The sequence below is a fragment of the Aspergillus fischeri genome, genomic scaffold (genome assembly GCF_000149645.3).
Source record: "Aspergillus fischeri NRRL 181 1099437636266 genomic scaffold, whole genome shotgun sequence".
Lineage (NCBI taxonomy): Eukaryota > Fungi > Ascomycota > Eurotiomycetes > Eurotiales > Aspergillaceae > Aspergillus > Aspergillus fischeri.
In genome coordinates, this window is record NW_001509760.1 from 1,691,933 (window position 1) to 1,707,930 (window position 15,998).

Consider the following 15,998-nt stretch of genomic DNA (forward strand, 5'->3'; position numbering starts at 1 on the left):
CAGGCGGGATGTTCCATGGCCCCACGCGGAAGAATCACTAATGCCAACTTCGAGGAGAATGAAGATGACAAAAGTATAGATTCAAAAGTGGCCGGATTAGGAAATATGCATGGTTCTTACTCGGTACTGCTGTTTGAACTGTTCACACTCGACCGTTTACTATGAATCAGTTTGGTCGTTGCTTGAGACCAATATGTGGCTTCTACAGCTACGTGTCGGTTCTGGCACTCTTATTTCCGTCAACAAAGGCGTACTCGGATACTTCCAATAGCGCAATGTCAGTAGCAATCCAACAATGGACTGAAACAAACGCAACGTCATTGGAATCCCGAAGATATGGTTCATGCACTCCGTATGAGGTTCTCAAACAGGTTCATTCTTTGACCAAGGTAGCCATGCATGCATAGAAGATTCTTTTAATAGTTTGCTTTTAATAGCATCCCTCGGAAGAAGATATCACCAAGTGTGCATAATGGCTTGAAGCAACCTATGATGTTTGCTAATTTACCAACAATCTTGGCCAGCTTAACCAACATTTTCCAACATCTCGGCAGCATAGTGCCCGCTACCAGCCTCTTCTGCAGCACAACTAGCGCCAACACATTCATGTCGCTTCGATTTCGCTTGTCTAAATCCTCTTCTGAGCCCATGATGTATTTGTCATCTCTACATGACCGGAGTTCTAATGCACAAACAAGGCCTAGATGTGAGGTTGATTGAGACTGATGGAGTTGTTTACTTGCACCCAGACGCAAGGAGCGACGGATTTGAGAATCCTCGTAGCCTGTGATTAAAACTCAGAGAAAATACTAAAGTAGCGCTGAGATGTAGCCAACGAAGTTCCAATAAACGTAGGGTGAATCTCGTGGGTACATAAATAATCGGTAAGCAAGTCCAGAGTGACTGTCACATCATCACGGTCCAAAGGAACATTGCCCCGCTTCTGGCGTCACCCGATTTTTCCTGCATGTCTGCGGTGACAATTTTTTCCGTCGTACTTAGTACTCTGTTACTGTAGATCAGGGGTCTATCTATTCTCATACTATCTAAAGTTGATTACGAAAGGTCGAGTTCCAACTCAAGGGGGAAATTCTTGTTAGTCACTTGGAACGCAGGGAAAAAGCAGAATACCGACTGACTGGAAGAACTACACTCGGATACATCCCTTCCCACCTCTCCAGCCACCTGTCCGGTGCTGTCAATAACGGGATGATTTTAGTAGTGCTGCGTGATTGTGCTCGCCTTGCAGCAGCCGACTGCAAGTTGCCAAGGTAAGTATTCAAGTAGGCCGTGTAGGCATGTACACCGCTGTCCGGCCATTACCGGCGCTGAATGTCGTCCAGAACGTATGTACCTAGTGCTCTGCGAGGGGTACTCGTCTGCCATATTGGCGCTGAAATAGCATGATGGAGATTGTGACCTGTCGAAGGCGACGCAGAATCGCAGTCGAACGGGAGAGTCAATTCACCAGAGCATGGGTTGAGCAGCAAAAGGAAGAATCTTTTCTGAAGGATCGAAGTCGGCCCTGCTGCGGTATTTAAGATTCTCGGTAGGAGCCAGTCAAGGCGCTCAAAGTGAAGTCGAGCGTGTTGGATTGCTCATTCGCGCTATGCATTTCTCCGTAACGGACTAGCCATCAACAGCAACGATGAGAGCATTCTCGTGTTTCAGGATTTGGAAATCAGATCAAGATCTCATTGGCGAGATTTTGGGGTATCACCTCTTTCATCTTCCACAAAGTCCAGGGTATATTGACGCCCGATCGAGGACGTTAGGCGAATGGCGTCCAAGAGACGGTGTGTACTGGAGGTGGTTGCTCTCCGCGAGTCAGGCAAGCAAGGATCTCTATTGGAGAATCAGTACGAGGCAAACGCTTCAGTCACCATTTTCATCTGGATCATGGACGCTGATTGCCTATGGTAACTCGTGGTCTGACATTTCGCTTGCTCAAGTCCGTCAGTTAGCGCCAAGCAGCCCGACCAGGCGACCAGTCATAACGCCGGTCCCGCCATGGCCTCCCTCCAAGGATGGGCGCTTACAGCAAACACTGAATGGCTCCCCATCGACCTCTCATCTTCCTCCATTCCATATTTTTGCTTTTCCTCTCTGTGAGACGCCCGTGGCAGCGCCTATCCATTGGACAGGAGCTTCCTAGAAGCAATATCTTCGACTTTCAACTACTGCAGGATGGTCACTCTTCATCACCTCTCATCCTCGTTGTTCCCCTTGATTATCACCAGCCATTCGCTAGAGCTACCAGCCTGTCACCAGTCATCTCATGAAGTCACTGCCGCTACGTTTCACCATCTCTGCATGTCACAGATCTGGTCCTTGCCAACTTCCCATGCTCTGCAAAATCATTCGGTCTGCTCTATCTGTCTAGTCGCCTGGGCCGTTTCAATCCCCCCGCCATTCCGTTGGTTGGGCTTGTTCACGGACTCGCTTCTCTGATATACTTAATCCTCTGGCCGGCCCCGAGTCCCCTCCTGTTCTGACTCTTTTCACATCTTTTCTGTCACTGCATATCATACTGCTCATTCCTGGATACCCGTTTTGCTTTGCTATTGCTTCCATTTACCTTGTGTTTGAGGCATCGAATGGTTTCTCCATAGAAATACACACTGGTCACCCAACCCTAATTATCTCAACATAATCATTGACGCCTAAGTCTCAGCAAATCTCTGGCATAGCTCACACTCATCATGGTATGGCAGATCTTTCAGTGAAATGAACTCAATGTTAACTTCGTCTTCAAGGATTCCCTACGCTACCGACGCAAGGCTGTGCCTGCATCGCTCAACATGAAGAACACAGAGCAATTCCTCCCTCAAGCAACGTTTGTACACAAACGTATTTCCGACACCACGGATTTCGATGATACAGATTTCGAATTCAGCGATACGGAGGAAGAATCTCCACGAATGAGTATGGGTTCGGTAAGTCGAAGGATCTCGCTTGCTTTTTGTTTGCTGACAATGTTCCTCGTCAGTTTGGCTATGACAGCAACTCGTCGCTTTCCACCCCAGACCTGCCGACTCCAGACAATGCCCCCAGAGAACCATTCTCATGGAAGTTCGACAAGAGAATTGAAGGCCCTACAGGCCCTCACCTATTCAGAGACTCGATGCTTTCTTCCCGCTCAGTCCCGACGACGGAAATTGATCTGTACTTTGAGAGGTCACCTGTCCGAGCTCAGTTTCCCCAATCCGACACCGAGACCCCTAGCACTCAGTTCCAGTTCTCTCAATCAGAGACTGAGACTCCCAACTCTCGGGACCAATTCTCTCATTCAGAGACCGCGACTCCAAACTCACGAGACCACTTCTCTCAATCAGAGACGGAGACTTCCAGCATGCGGTACCAATTCTCTCCTCGCACCCCCAAGGCTTACACAACCTTGCAGCCTGATGTCTCACATGTGCAGGAAAGTGAGATCCGAGCCTGGTCACCGAGCCAGGTCGCCCACTGGATGTTCATCGCTGGCTACGATGACTCCGTCATTGAGAAATTCATCATGAATGATATCACCGGCTCGGTTCTTCTGAGTTTACAGGCCGATGACCTGAAGGAGTTGGGTATCAAGTCCTTCGGCAAGCGTCATCAGCTGATGGGCTCAATCGATTACCTGCGCAACACCATGCTTAAGGACCCAGTCTTTGAGCAACCCGTCGCTATCCCGTCTCCAACTCCCTCTCCGAAAAGACGCTCCTACACCATGTCAGTCTCCCCGACTGGTGAGGTCCTTTCCAGCAGAGTCTATGACGGCAGTGGCAACCAGATCACCCCAGCGGAGTCTGTATCCATCGTAGGTATTGAGCAGGTTCTTCCCAAACCGCACAGCTGCTCCAAGGGAGAAAACTGTCCTAAGTACAGAAGACGCCAGCGCCAGCTTGAGAAGCTCGCCGCAGAGTTTCCCGGGGCAGTTATTCTTCCTGGTGGCTCAGTTCTGACGGGAAACCCCGGAAACCCAGAGACAGCAAAGAACCTTTTACGACCAAAGTCAGATGCTGAGCCTTCAGTGGTGGCATCCTCAGACATCCTTGGGCCAGCCCAACAAACACCCCGCCTTTGCGAAGAGATGCTGAACGAAGTAAAACGACTCGATCCCCAGGAGAACGTGCGTCAGTTTCTCAGCTATCAGCACGTTGAGTCTCCTGCTCTGGCAGAGCCAGAGCCGGTACAGATGCCAGAAAACCCAATTCCAGCTCTCTCTCCGCCGACCACTTACCCGAATCACATGGCTGCCAACCTTCGCAACCTTCCGAAGCTGACGATCCCAACTGGCACGGAATCAGATGACTTGACTACCGCTACGACCGCGACAGCCCAGCGAACCATCACCCCGTCTATGGTCAACCACATGTATGGCTCCCCAACTGCGGTTCAGGAATACGGCCCCTTCAGCACAGTGAGGCCGGTGGGCTTAGACGAGTTTTACCGTCAGGGCACCCCGTTCTCCGAGATGGACGTCCCTGTCATTCAAGTTCCCGATGCACCGGTTGCCCGTGAGGCTTCTCAGTCGGTGCCCCCGGATATGCGTTACGGAAATCTCATGAACCTACGCTATCAGGAGCCCATCATGCGTTCAACCTCCACCCGTCCTCGAGCTGCCGCGCCACTACGCAGAGTCCACGAAGATCGACCTCTCACTCCCATCGAGGGTCCTTCGGATTTGATCAGGAGTCCCCGTATGCCTCTGCACACCCCCAGCTCCACCAATTCCTCCCTCGCTTCAGATCCCGACGTCACCAAGGCCGGATGGATGAAGAAGCGCAAGCAGACGCGTTTCCTGCGTCACGAGTGGCAGGACGCCCATTTCACTTTGCGTGGGACAAATCTTGCCATGCACAAAGATGAGCTTGATGCTCATCGGAACTCCAAAGCCTTGGAGGTAATTGATGTGGATGAATATGCTGTCGCCTGCTCGTCACTGGCCACCAGTTCCAAATTGACTGCCGCTTTCAAGCGATCCATTCTGCGCAGCGGACAGAATACTTCCCGTGATGATGCCGCATTTGCCTTCTCCCTTGTTCCCGCAAGCAAGGAAAATGAGAAGAAGCTGTTGTTTGCAAACCACAACTCGAAGAGTCACCATTTCGCAGTCAAGACTCGTGATGAGCGCATTGACTGGATGCGAGAGCTAATGCTCGCCAAGGCCCTCAGGAAGGGCCGAGAAATGGGCGCCGAGATGCAGGTCAACGGGAACTTCATCTGAGCTGCCTACTCCCATCTTTTGATATTTTTTGTATGCTCTCCTTCATGTGCTTATCGATACGGCCTCGCATGTACTCTAGTAAACTTCTCTGTGTCTTTGCATTGGTGTTTCTGCGTCCACTGTGTTTATTACATCAAAGATGCATCTATTTTCCTTTGTTACGACAGAATGATCAAGACACATCGTCGCAGGACGGCCTTGTCATATACCCCAGAACTTTCCTACTTTGTCAGTTTGACGTGGCTTTCGAAGTATAAACCAGGTTGATCAGGACTAGTTAGCAACTAATTCGATTCAAGATTATTCCTTGCTTCAATCATACTGTGTCGTATCTTATAGAATAATACAAGAACAGTAAAAGCTTCATTGTCGTTGTAACTCCTTTTTACTGGAGAAAGTAAAAAAAAATAAAGCATGGTAGATATTGTATGTCCTCTTAGAAGAGAGTTTCTACGACCCACACAACGAATTGCACCTATAGCTCAGTGGTAGAGCGTTCCACTCGTATGGCGTACGACCTATGGAAAGGTCCGCGGTTCGATCCCGCGTCGGTGCATTCTTTTTGTTTACATTTTCATCATTCATACCTAGTATTGACTATTTTGCTTTCATTTTTGAAGGAAGGTTTATTCCTCTTTTGATATGTCTGAATGTCAATCAAAGATGTAGTAGTATGCAATATGCAAATGTCTATCGTCATTAGAGACGCAATCTAGCTAGATTAACCAGTCGGAATAGCAAACACATGATCATCCCATCATTCTAATAACGATATACGCCCATCCATCCCCGTACGCACAACTCCTTACTAGCTCCTCAATAGGGGCTGACATTGGCACCGCTGCGCCATGGAGAACCGGCTTCGCCAGAACAGGAGTCCTCCGACTAGGAAAGAGGTTGGGAAGTAGCGAGTGCAACGCCGAGCCTAACGTTTGGACTTGCGTGGCGGGGCTATTCCGTAGATTGGTGGATTGACTCGTATTCGTCGCGACTGGTATACTAGGTGGCAGCGGAGACTGGACGACCTTGAGAGATGGGGAGCCCGAGTCTGGGGATAGGGGTAGGAAAAAGCGGATTGGGATGTTGCGGAATGGTTGATTCGGTGGGGGGAGGAGGATATTCGAGATGCGTTGGAAGGAGGGGAGATCCACTACTTATCGTTAACATACTGAAGCGCAGATCGGGCTATGATAAAAGCTGTGAAATACCGTCTTGCACGGCCTGCCATAATCCGGCCGAGTCCTCTTTGGAGAGAGTCATGATTCCCTTTGCGGTGCCGTTACGGAGAAAATCCGCCTCCTTGACGCTGTTGATGAACGCGTCGTGCATGACCATGCCGTCTGCGTCGAGTCGTACGAGCTCTTCGTCGGGCCAGTCGCTGAAATGCACCGTCAGCCGCCAGGGGAGCGTATCGCTCAGGCTGCTGGAGGGATGGTCTGTTTCGTCTATTCTTGTTCCCTTGGATGCTGGGTCTGCGCCCGCGTAAAGGTCATACAGCAACCCGACAGGGAGGTGCCATTTCAGCGGGACTCCTTCGAAGGAGAACCAGCCCTCGTGGGGTTGCGAGTTGGGTTCAATCAGTGATGATGAGAAGAAGGCTCTTAACCTGGGTAATAATGATGGTAGATAAGAGATTCGCGGACAAGCGATCTAATATACATTAGCTTCGTACACATGATGTTGTTTAGAGCTTGTCCAGGAGGGCTCCTTACAAGATAGGGATCAGTCTGGTCATATGTTCGACTCTCCGATGAAGCAAGCGTTATCTGCAACGGCAGTTTTCCATCCCATACAGCTCTCTGGATGCTGCTAAGAGAGGCTTGATTTTCCATCCTTGAGGATGTTCTCATCCGTCCTACGACAAGTCAGCATGAAGCCTGATACACTTGAGAGCGCGCGGATGGTACCTAGTTTGTAGCGCCTGGAGATAGACAAACACCGTTTTATCGAAGACAGTGTAGATCGATTTGGTCTACATATACTTCTAGCATTGAGAGACGAAAGCACAACCCCGCAGCAAGAACAGAACCATTATTGACAGCATTCGATGAGCTTGCGGTTTTCATAGCATCTTCACTCAGTCAAGAGCTTGTCCCCAGATAAAGATAAAGCTGAAAAGCCGGGGATTAGCAGACATGATATGACTGCAAGAATGATGGAGATGATGTTGTTTGGCAGATAGTGAGGGATTACCAGAACAGGTATATCATGTGATTATTGCCTAAGGCATAAATATTGTTACTCATACGGCCAAGAGACCGCAAGTTTTGTATCCGTTCATGCGTCTCAGTTTCGATCTTCACGAATATCTACATCACCGTATGACAATTGCCAGGGCATACATTGGCCATACACTTCGTTTGGTGTTACCTCTTTGTAAAGCCGTTGTCGTCAAACGCTTCGTGTCTGGTAACATAACTCTATCAGAAGTGGAGTGGTTATGAGGCTGGTTGAATAATCAATTATCTACAATGACTTCAATTGATTAAACAGGGTGAGATTGTTATATGCGCTTATAGGCTGGAGCCTCAACACTCACATATGTAAAGGGCGGCATTGAATAGTATTTACTCGAATATATATATCAAGTTCACTCGGAAAGATATCAACTCAGCCTGATAAGCCACCATGGAAGCCTCACAAAATGCATTGGCATATCATGAGCCAGGGATCAAAACTATTCTGATCCAAACTAGCTTTCTGCTTGCCCTCAACTGGGTGAACGCTCTACTTGATAAGCTGATCTACTGCGGGCTTATTGGGCAGCTTCTCATTGGGATTGCATGGGGTGTCCCCGGCGCCAACTGGCTAGAACTGGACGTTCAGAAAACCATTCAGCAGCTGGGATATCTCGGGTTGCTTCTCTTGGTGTACGAGGGTAAGTTGACTGCAGAAGCATCAGCCGATACCGTTATTTGACGAGATTGTTTCAACAGGTGGCCTTTCAACATCATTCTCCCAATTGAAATCAAACATTGTTCTGTCCTCCATGGTGGCGATCACCGGGATAGGTGTGCCTATGGCATTATCCTTCATCCTCATGAGCTTGCTATCAGCGACTCCTCTTCAAGCATTTGCCGCCGGTGCGTCCCTCTGCTCTACCAGTATCGGGACGACATTCACCATCTTGTCCACGACGGGACTGGCAAAGACCCGGTTGGGTGTCGTCCTGGGCAGCGCAGCGATGATGGACGATGTCGCAGGCTTGGTGATGGTTCAAATCATCTCGAGCCTGGGTGGTGCGAATCAGGAATCGTCCTTCGACCCGGTGGTCGTGATCAGACCCATCCTTGTTGCCATTGGATTTGCTTTGGGGCTTCTTCTCGTTTGGCGGTTTGTCGTTGCGGTGGTCGTACGCAAATTTCAGGCGCACGAGATTCGGGTCCCTGGTTGGATGAGGTCACTGAATGTCGCATTTGTAGTCTACATGCTCTATCTCATTGGACTGGTCACCGGCGCACAGTACGCAGGCACGTCGGGACTCTTCGCTGCATATCTGGCTGGGGCTAGTATTTCCTGGCTTGACGAGATGTTGGCCACTCGTGAAAAGCAGCCAAAGACCGAAATCCCAGCCAATGACCAGCGTGGACATCGACCGGGGAGCATTGAAATGCAAACTCGTCTGACTCGTGAGACAAATCATACACAAAGTAGCCACAGAGAAGCCGAGTCCACCGCCCATACGGAAAACACTATGCAATCTGAGCGACCAACTGGAGAACTTACGTTCGAAACTTTCTGCAAAGAGCCTCTCAAGCGGATTTTGAGCCCACTGTTTTTTGTAGGTTGCCATTATTATCAACACCTAATTTCTCAGAATTCCGCTCTGACTCGCCCTCCAGGCTTCGATAGGGTTCTCCATTCCAATCACGAAAATGTTTGAAGGGAGGGTAGTATGGCGAGGCGTTGTCTACACTCTTCTCATGGCCTTTGGCAAGATAGTGACCGGATTGTTGCTGATTCGGCTGACTTTACGCGGATCAAAGCCGTTGAACAAGGCGAAGAAGATTCTACTCGGGTTTGCCACTGTGAGCGCGGCCAAGTCATGCAAGACCCGATCTCAGCTGGACAGTGATTGCTCACGCGCCTCAGCGCAAGGAGAGATACAAAGCGATGGACCAAAGAGAGAAGAAAGTCAACTTCCTGAATCAGACTCGCGCAGGCAGGACTCTCAACTCCCAGCGGCAACAGCGGGAAATGACTCGCCACAAGAAGGGCTTTGTCCTCCTGTGGCACGAATCAGCAGCACACAGCTTCCTCTCAGGCCCCGCTCGTTGTATCCGGCGTCGATTTTGGGTTTGGCTATGGTGGCGCGAGGCGAGATTGGCTACCTCATCGCATCGCTAGCCGAGGCGGATGGGATCTTCTCCCCTCATTCGTCCTCATCTCCCGCGACCAATAGCCAAGAGGTAGCCTCTGAGATCTATCTGGTGGTCATCTGGGCCATCACCCTCTGCACTTTCGTTGGCCCCCTTTGTGTCGGGTCCCTAGTGAAGAGGGTGAAAACCCTCCAGAGACTTCGAACTCATTCTGGCGGCGAAGACCCTCTAGGCACATGGGGCGTCTCTTGAGGATGTCGTGTAGTGCCCTGTACAAGCAGTCCCAAACAAGGCAAGTCCACAAAAAGCAAAAAAAGAAAAAAAAAAAAAAAAAAAAAAAGAAAAGAAAGCGAGAAAATGACGCACTCAGCCAGCAACCCTTCGATATGGAGAGAACGGTCCTTTCTGCTCCAGGATGTGCGGCCCTTGGGACCTGACTTCAGAAGCCTCAGAGTACTCTGATAGGGTGCGCATTTTCCTACCGTCTCATTCCTCCAGCCTATCCTAAAAAGGCAAGGAGTAACAGGATACGAGCTGAAAAAGGAAGGTTGTGAAATGATATCAGGGAAAATAAGTTCACTCGGCCAGTTTCCTTTGTGTAACACCAAGGTCATTGTCTTGTCTGCTCGGTCTTCGAAATAGCGTATGGAACAAGTCCACACGAATAAAAACGCTTAGGATGAGTCCATGCCATCGGTTTCATATAACATGACTCGCTAGTCGATACTATGTAGTGTTGCCCATTTTGAGCGACGCGGATCGTTACCGGGATTAGCAGCGACCAAGGCATGCCAAAGCCGTTGGCTATTGTGGGGTCGAGGACTTGAAAGGCTGTACCTGGAAGCTTCGTAGCTTGCCTGAACACTGTAGATAGTCCGCAGACTCCGTAGTTCGTACAGGGTTCATCCGGTGTTGTCGATCTTGGCTCAAGTTCAAACAGCTTGTTTCACCTCTCGCTTCAGGATGAAGTTGCTGCTGAAGATGGTTGTGGTGCAAGGGGCTTAACAAAACGAGTTGCGCCGGCAACGAGAAGGAAAAAGCAATTATTTGAGATAGTTTCAGACCAGAGTGATGAAACACCCAAAAATGGACCAATATGAGCAAGATCTGCGTGTCTAGGCGTGGGACTTCGCCAATTCCTCCTGTTTTTAGTCCCGACTGGGTAGTATCACCTGGCAAATAACGATAACGGCCTTTGCTTTCATTTGATGTCCGAAAGGTGACCCGTCATGCTTTTCAGCAAGGGAGAATTGTCCATTCTCCCTTGACAACCATGTGCTCTGCAGTCTGCCGTCAGCACAGGCCTCCGGTGAGGCTTGGTCTGAACCAGTCGACATGTTTGAGAGTTGAGGCTTGGCTCTGTCTCATGCTATCCACGCGAGATGGAGAATGTCAGAGTCATACTCCGTACCCCGTAGGACGATAGAACTCCTTGTCGTCAGTGCACTTCACAGGCCCCACTATTGAATAGCCTTTTGAGCCTGCGTATGTGCGCTGAGCTTGACGTAGAAAGTTGTTAAAAATAAGTCGGATTTCTGACCTTGGCTTGCGCAAAGGCAGTGATCTCCCGACAAGGTTCCTGCAGCGTTGAACTAGGCAGCTATGGGCCTTGAGGAGAGTAATATCACTCCAGCCCGTCTTGATTTCATTCAAGGCTACGATACTGTATACATAACGCCTTATGAGCAATTGTGAACTGCTCTCAAGTCGCAGAATCTCCAAGTTTGGACTGGGACGCAATATGGAGCACGGAGTAGTCGCTCGTAACTGTCGTCAATTTTTGCCCAATTCGTGAATGGACAGCTCCTTGGCATGCTGGTCAAGAACCTCAAAGTCACTGCAAATCTCCCGGTACTGGTGAACTTAACTCCGGGTTCAGCCAGGTTGGAAAACTGCCCGGATGGCATCAAGATTGTAGCCAGAAAGCACCCAACACCACGGGTTTCGCTTCATAGGCTCGTCCGCCAACCCCTGACAACCCCGAAACCCTGTTCTCGAGCCTCGTAGCTCTGCGTGAGAGTAAGACTGGACGCACCCGACACTCTGGTAACAACCGGCGCCAAGAGTGAGCGTAGTTCACGGCCATCGCCAATCAAGGCGTACTGAGGTGCGGAGGGCTTCGCATTTCCCAACCCTGACAACGGCTAAAATTGAGATTGACACTGTGAAATCTCAGCTGTCTCTTAAGTCCTTGAGACCTGTCGTAAAGGTCCTTTTTCGTCCCCGATCTTGAACGACCCAGCCCCTAATCAGCAGGAAGTCACGGGGCGTAAATGAATACTTGCTTTTTCCCCCTTTCTGCACCTCGTCCGTTTCCATATGTCATGCGCATCCCGCTCCCTCAGCGATGATGCTCCTGGCAGGATTATCCAATAAGCGAGGCTTCGCGTTCTATTTTCATTTTTTCCTCGGCCCAAATCATATTACTCTCAGTCTGAAATTAAAGGAGCATAGCTGAACTCTATTTTGGGCGTCAGTATGTCTGAAGTACGACGACCCAAGCATGTGGATGGTTGACACACACCCGCAGCAGATTCGCCAATGATTTCCAAGGTAGAGCCCAAATCCATGCCAGGATTAGGTAGGTATGAAGAACCATAAGGTAATTGTCCAGCACATGGCATCTCGTTAGAGAAGGCCGGTCAGGAATGTAAATCGGCCGATGACTGCACAGAGAATTTGACACTCGCAGCCGTTAGAACAGCACGAGAAGAAGCACAGGCTGCATGCTAACCTGCATATGCACATAGCTTAACACGCAAATGATGCACTTCTTACATCGCTCCGTGAATCGTCACCTCAGGAACGTTGGTAAAGGGGGCTGTTTGCCGATCGCCACTCCAAGAGGAAATGAGCAAGCAAGGAGGTGACCGAGGAAAAAGAAAACATACAGCCACAAAAGCATGGGAGTTGCTCAGATGGGATGCTGAACGGCAGGTTGTGCCAGTTAAATTCCTGCTTCAGATTTCTTTGGGACTGTGCGTTGATCGTCCATACCAGCAACCACGTTTGTCCAAGCGAACCACGCCTGTCTGAAGCCCAAACCGATCGTCCTCGCAACGGCTCGCCCTCGATCTCGACTCCCTATCCGAGCCCGCCAATAATGCCCTATATTGGGATGTGCTGCACAGATTATGACAGGGTGCATGACTGCATTGGCAGCTGAATGGCTGCCAAGAAAGTCGCGTGCCATCGGCCATGCTACTGGTCTAAGGTCTAGACTTGTGACAGAAGATCTGGTGTTTCAGCCTACTTTTCGTCCAATCATGAACACTGTCCACCTCCAACATCCGAGAAAAATGGTTGGAGTCAAAAAAGAAAGTATCTGTAAGATCCAGTAGCTTACCAGGGGGACGGGCCCATAGGGCACTGCTCGGTCAACCTTCCCGACGTACGCCACGTCCGCTTATCAGAATCCCCCCAGGAAGTCGATCCGGTGGTAAATGAACTCCTGTTCGAGAGACACGAATTAGACCATTAGGTGATGAGATCCAACTCCACTCCGAGGCCATCCCTTGGCTCAAGCCCAGTCGGTACCTATGGCTGGTGGACGGCTCTTGGTGATCAAGACATTTGATGATGATCCTTCGTGGACCCTGCGTCGAGACGAGAATAGGGTGTCCAGTAGCCACGGAATACATCCGCTTCGCTCTTGACTTGACGACTGTTGGGCCGGTTGCTGATCCAGAGCCGTTCTCGGCAGTCCATGCGACAGAACAGACCGGTGAATGTCACTAAGCCCATGTCGATGTCATCGTCCAAGCTGTCTCTCAGGCTGAGGATCTCGATCATTCCGGTTCCTACCTCGATGCCATTCCTTTTTCTAGCCCCGTTCAAACTTATCCTTGTCATTTACTGGTACCCTCGAGACTGTAAAGCGGGTCAGCTATTTTTGTATTCCATCATCAAAATCTCCTGACTGTTCCATCTGCTCCGGTGACCATTCTTGGGTATTTAGAGGAGGGACATGCCTGTCTTGCTGTTACTCACCAGTCTTCAGAACCAATAAACATAAAAGCAGAACAAAAAGCGACTTCACCGACTGTCATTGCAGCGACCATCGCACAATCCACATCCTGAAAACACCATATCTCGAGTGTATATCGTCAGCCTGTCATACTGCCACACTTCCTCAACTTGATAGATTATCTCACCTCACTCCCTGTCCGAGACAACTTCAACTTCCCAGCACTTCCACTTGAAGGCGAACAGAAATTTCATATTGACAATGCCTTCTGCAACAAAGTCCACAAAGTAAGCCCCATTCATGTGCACACATACTCGCCACAGAGGGCTCACGTGTGTCTTCATTTCAGAATGACCAACGGCGAGAGCAGCGGTCTCAGTGCCGGGAAGTTGAGCCATATTCCAGACGCGAGCAACGGTGTTGTCGACCGATTCTCACAGTCAGCTTTTGCTGATGAGCCTTACTTCGCTCGTGCACGCATGCAAGATCGGTCAGCTCACGTATCACGTTTGAGCAGTCAACTTGACGCAACCGAAGAAATATTGCGGAAATGAAGGTGGAAACTTCACGGGTATACCTCTTCACTCCAGAATTGGGGGGTGGCGGGACCGTGAAGAAAAATTCATCCAAAAAATTGACAGAATGATGTTCTATATACAGAGTCTATGATTGTCTTATTAGCGTACATTTCATCAAGCCTGTGCCCCGAGCTCAAAGGTGTTTTTTTCTTTTCTTTTATTTTCCCTGAATTTTTTGTCGTCGACCAAGTTCAATAGACTTTTGTCAATGCAACAGCTCCACTATCCGTTGTGCTACCTTGTCGTACAGTGTGCTGGGAAACTCATGGCCTGCGTTGTAGTACTCAAAATCAACATTTCCCTGGAGGGCCAACGTGGCATCGGGCACAATCTCATCTTTCACGATAATGGCATCATGGATGCCGCACATGATGAGGACTTTGTCACTTGGAAGACCATTTGTCAGTTGCTCTTCCGTTGGAAGTTCCTTCTGTGCTGCCAGGTGCTTGCCAAGGCGCGTCCAGGTGTCCCACTGTCGCTGCTGCAGGATCGGGCCAAAGCGCATACTAGACATAAAAGCATGAACAAATCCGGCATGGTTGTTCACCTGCCAAGAAACGGCATTGGGAACCGAGACATGTGGATAGGCCCGAGACAGTACCTGCATATTGCCGGCGATTTGTGAGGGAAGCTCCTCGGTGAGGGCATCTGCAGCGTTCAGTTTTTCATTCTTTGGCTTTGGGGTAGTCAAGGGCCCAGCGCGGAGGCGGCGACCAACAAGGAAACCGAGTACCCGTTCTGGAACCAGACCACGCGAATAGAGAATCCGGGACTGAAAGCTGATTTGGGAGTCGCGGATCAACCCTGCTGGGGCCAATAACACCAATGCGGAGAGCAGATTAGGGAAGTACGATGCGAATGCCGCTGCAATACCACCGCCCAAGGAGTAACCGACCAGACAGAATTTCCCAGAGCCAGCTCCCGTCCAGGAGACAGGAGAGGAGCTTAGAGCGAGGAAAATCTGAGTCGCAAAAAGTCGATCATCTTGAGGAGCGTCAGACGGACAGTCCGAGTAACCTCTTCCGAAACTGGAAGGCGACCTCTCAGCAAAGACACCCAAAAAAGTTTTTGGTGAATAGCGAAACAACATACAGGTCAAAAAGCATCACTCGGCAACCCTGATCGGCCAAAGCATGTGCCAATCCGCCCAGAGCAATGCAAGGTGTGGTGATTCCATGGACAAATAATACTTTAGGCCCGTCCTCTGGACCCCATTCATACACTCTCATGGAGCCATACGGCGAGGCTACATCCCGCGCTCCAGGGAGCACATCATTTGGCAGAGGGAGTTGGCGCTTCTCCGCATCGGACAGAGTTGAAATCGCTGTACGGGGCGAAGGGAGAATGGTACCTTTAGGATGCTGTTCGGAGAGAAACGAACGGAAAAGAAAAGCGAGAGTCACCGATGCTCCAGTCAGAGCTAGTAGGTGAAGATGAACCTGCGGACCGTTGAAAGAATTGGAGGCTCTTTCAACTGCGTGGGTGTACCAAGCCATGGCCGATTGGTTCGAACGCTAGGTCCCTCGAACTCTGGATCTTCCCTCTTAGGCTGTTCCAGGGCCTCTATAATTTGACCTTGGTTCTCGGATTGTTTCTAGTCAAACGTCAATGAAGCAATGATCTAAAAGTGACGGGACGAAAAGCAGCGTAATCCAATAAAGATGCTTGAACAGGGAAAGAAAAGAAACCGAGGTCCTCCGGAGATGTTGGAGTAGAGATGGATGCCTGGATGCCTTATCGGTTTATGGGGAAGAGCCAACCGATAAGGCATCACCAGGGTGACCAGGCATCAAGTGACTAATCAGGGCTCACCACCACCAGCTTGAGGCGTTCTTTGGCTCAGCAAGCGCAACACAACTCCTCGCAATCATCTCGGGCTCATATCTATATCACCATTTTGATTCATGATGCGACTGTAC

General features: G+C 49.9%; 5 protein-coding genes and 1 non-coding gene across 6 annotated transcripts, besides 4 other annotated features; 4 read left to right on the top strand and 2 right to left on the bottom strand.

Moving 5' to 3' along the window:
* Positions 1 to 2,801: 2,801 nt before the first annotated feature.
* NFIA_052660 (SAM and PH domain-containing protein) lies at positions 2,802 to 5,215 on the top strand (the record flags this gene model as incomplete). The annotated part of the gene is made up of 2 exons (XM_001257817.1): positions 2,802 to 2,936; positions 2,990 to 5,215. 2 exons carry the CDS (start codon positions 2,802 to 2,804, stop codon positions 5,213 to 5,215), a joined length of 2,361 nt encoding a protein of 786 aa, XP_001257818.1.
* Positions 3,239 to 3,345: a microsatellite.
* Positions 3,239 to 3,370: a microsatellite.
* Positions 5,216 to 5,686: 471 nt separating the features above from the next.
* On the top strand, positions 5,687 to 5,771 carry NFIA_052670. Its single transcript has one exon. It is a non-coding gene; the product is annotated as a tRNA-Thr (tRNA).
* A 193-nt stretch (positions 5,772 to 5,964) lies between these two features.
* NFIA_052680 (autophagy protein 5) lies at positions 5,965 to 7,065 on the bottom strand (the record flags this gene model as incomplete). Its single annotated transcript, XM_001257818.1, has 3 exons — positions 5,965 to 6,365; positions 6,424 to 6,865; positions 6,928 to 7,065. The coding sequence occupies 3 exons, from the start codon at positions 7,063 to 7,065 to the stop codon at positions 5,965 to 5,967; spliced, it is 981 nt and encodes a 326-aa protein (XP_001257819.1).
* A 778-nt stretch (positions 7,066 to 7,843) lies between these two features.
* Positions 7,844 to 9,786, top strand: NFIA_052690 (cation:proton antiporter; the record flags this gene model as incomplete). The annotated part of the gene is made up of 3 exons (XM_001257819.1): positions 7,844 to 8,093; positions 8,152 to 8,996; positions 9,058 to 9,786. The coding sequence occupies 3 exons, from the start codon at positions 7,844 to 7,846 to the stop codon at positions 9,784 to 9,786; spliced, it is 1,824 nt and encodes a 607-aa protein (XP_001257820.1).
* A 50-nt stretch (positions 9,787 to 9,836) lies between these two features.
* Positions 9,837 to 9,883: a microsatellite.
* Positions 9,844 to 9,878: a microsatellite.
* Positions 9,884 to 13,762: 3,879 nt separating the features above from the next.
* Positions 13,763 to 14,055, top strand: NFIA_052700 (uncharacterized protein; the record flags this gene model as incomplete). The annotated part of the gene is made up of 2 exons (XM_001257820.1): positions 13,763 to 13,788; positions 13,851 to 14,055. 2 exons carry the CDS (start codon positions 13,763 to 13,765, stop codon positions 14,053 to 14,055), a joined length of 231 nt encoding a protein of 76 aa, XP_001257821.1.
* Positions 14,056 to 14,284: 229 nt separating this feature from the next.
* Positions 14,285 to 15,575, bottom strand: NFIA_052710 (alpha/beta hydrolase; the record flags this gene model as incomplete). The annotated part of the gene is made up of 2 exons (XM_001257821.1): positions 14,285 to 15,107; positions 15,172 to 15,575. The coding sequence occupies 2 exons, from the start codon at positions 15,573 to 15,575 to the stop codon at positions 14,285 to 14,287; spliced, it is 1,227 nt and encodes a 408-aa protein (XP_001257822.1).
* Between the last annotated feature and the right edge of the window lie 423 nt (positions 15,576 to 15,998).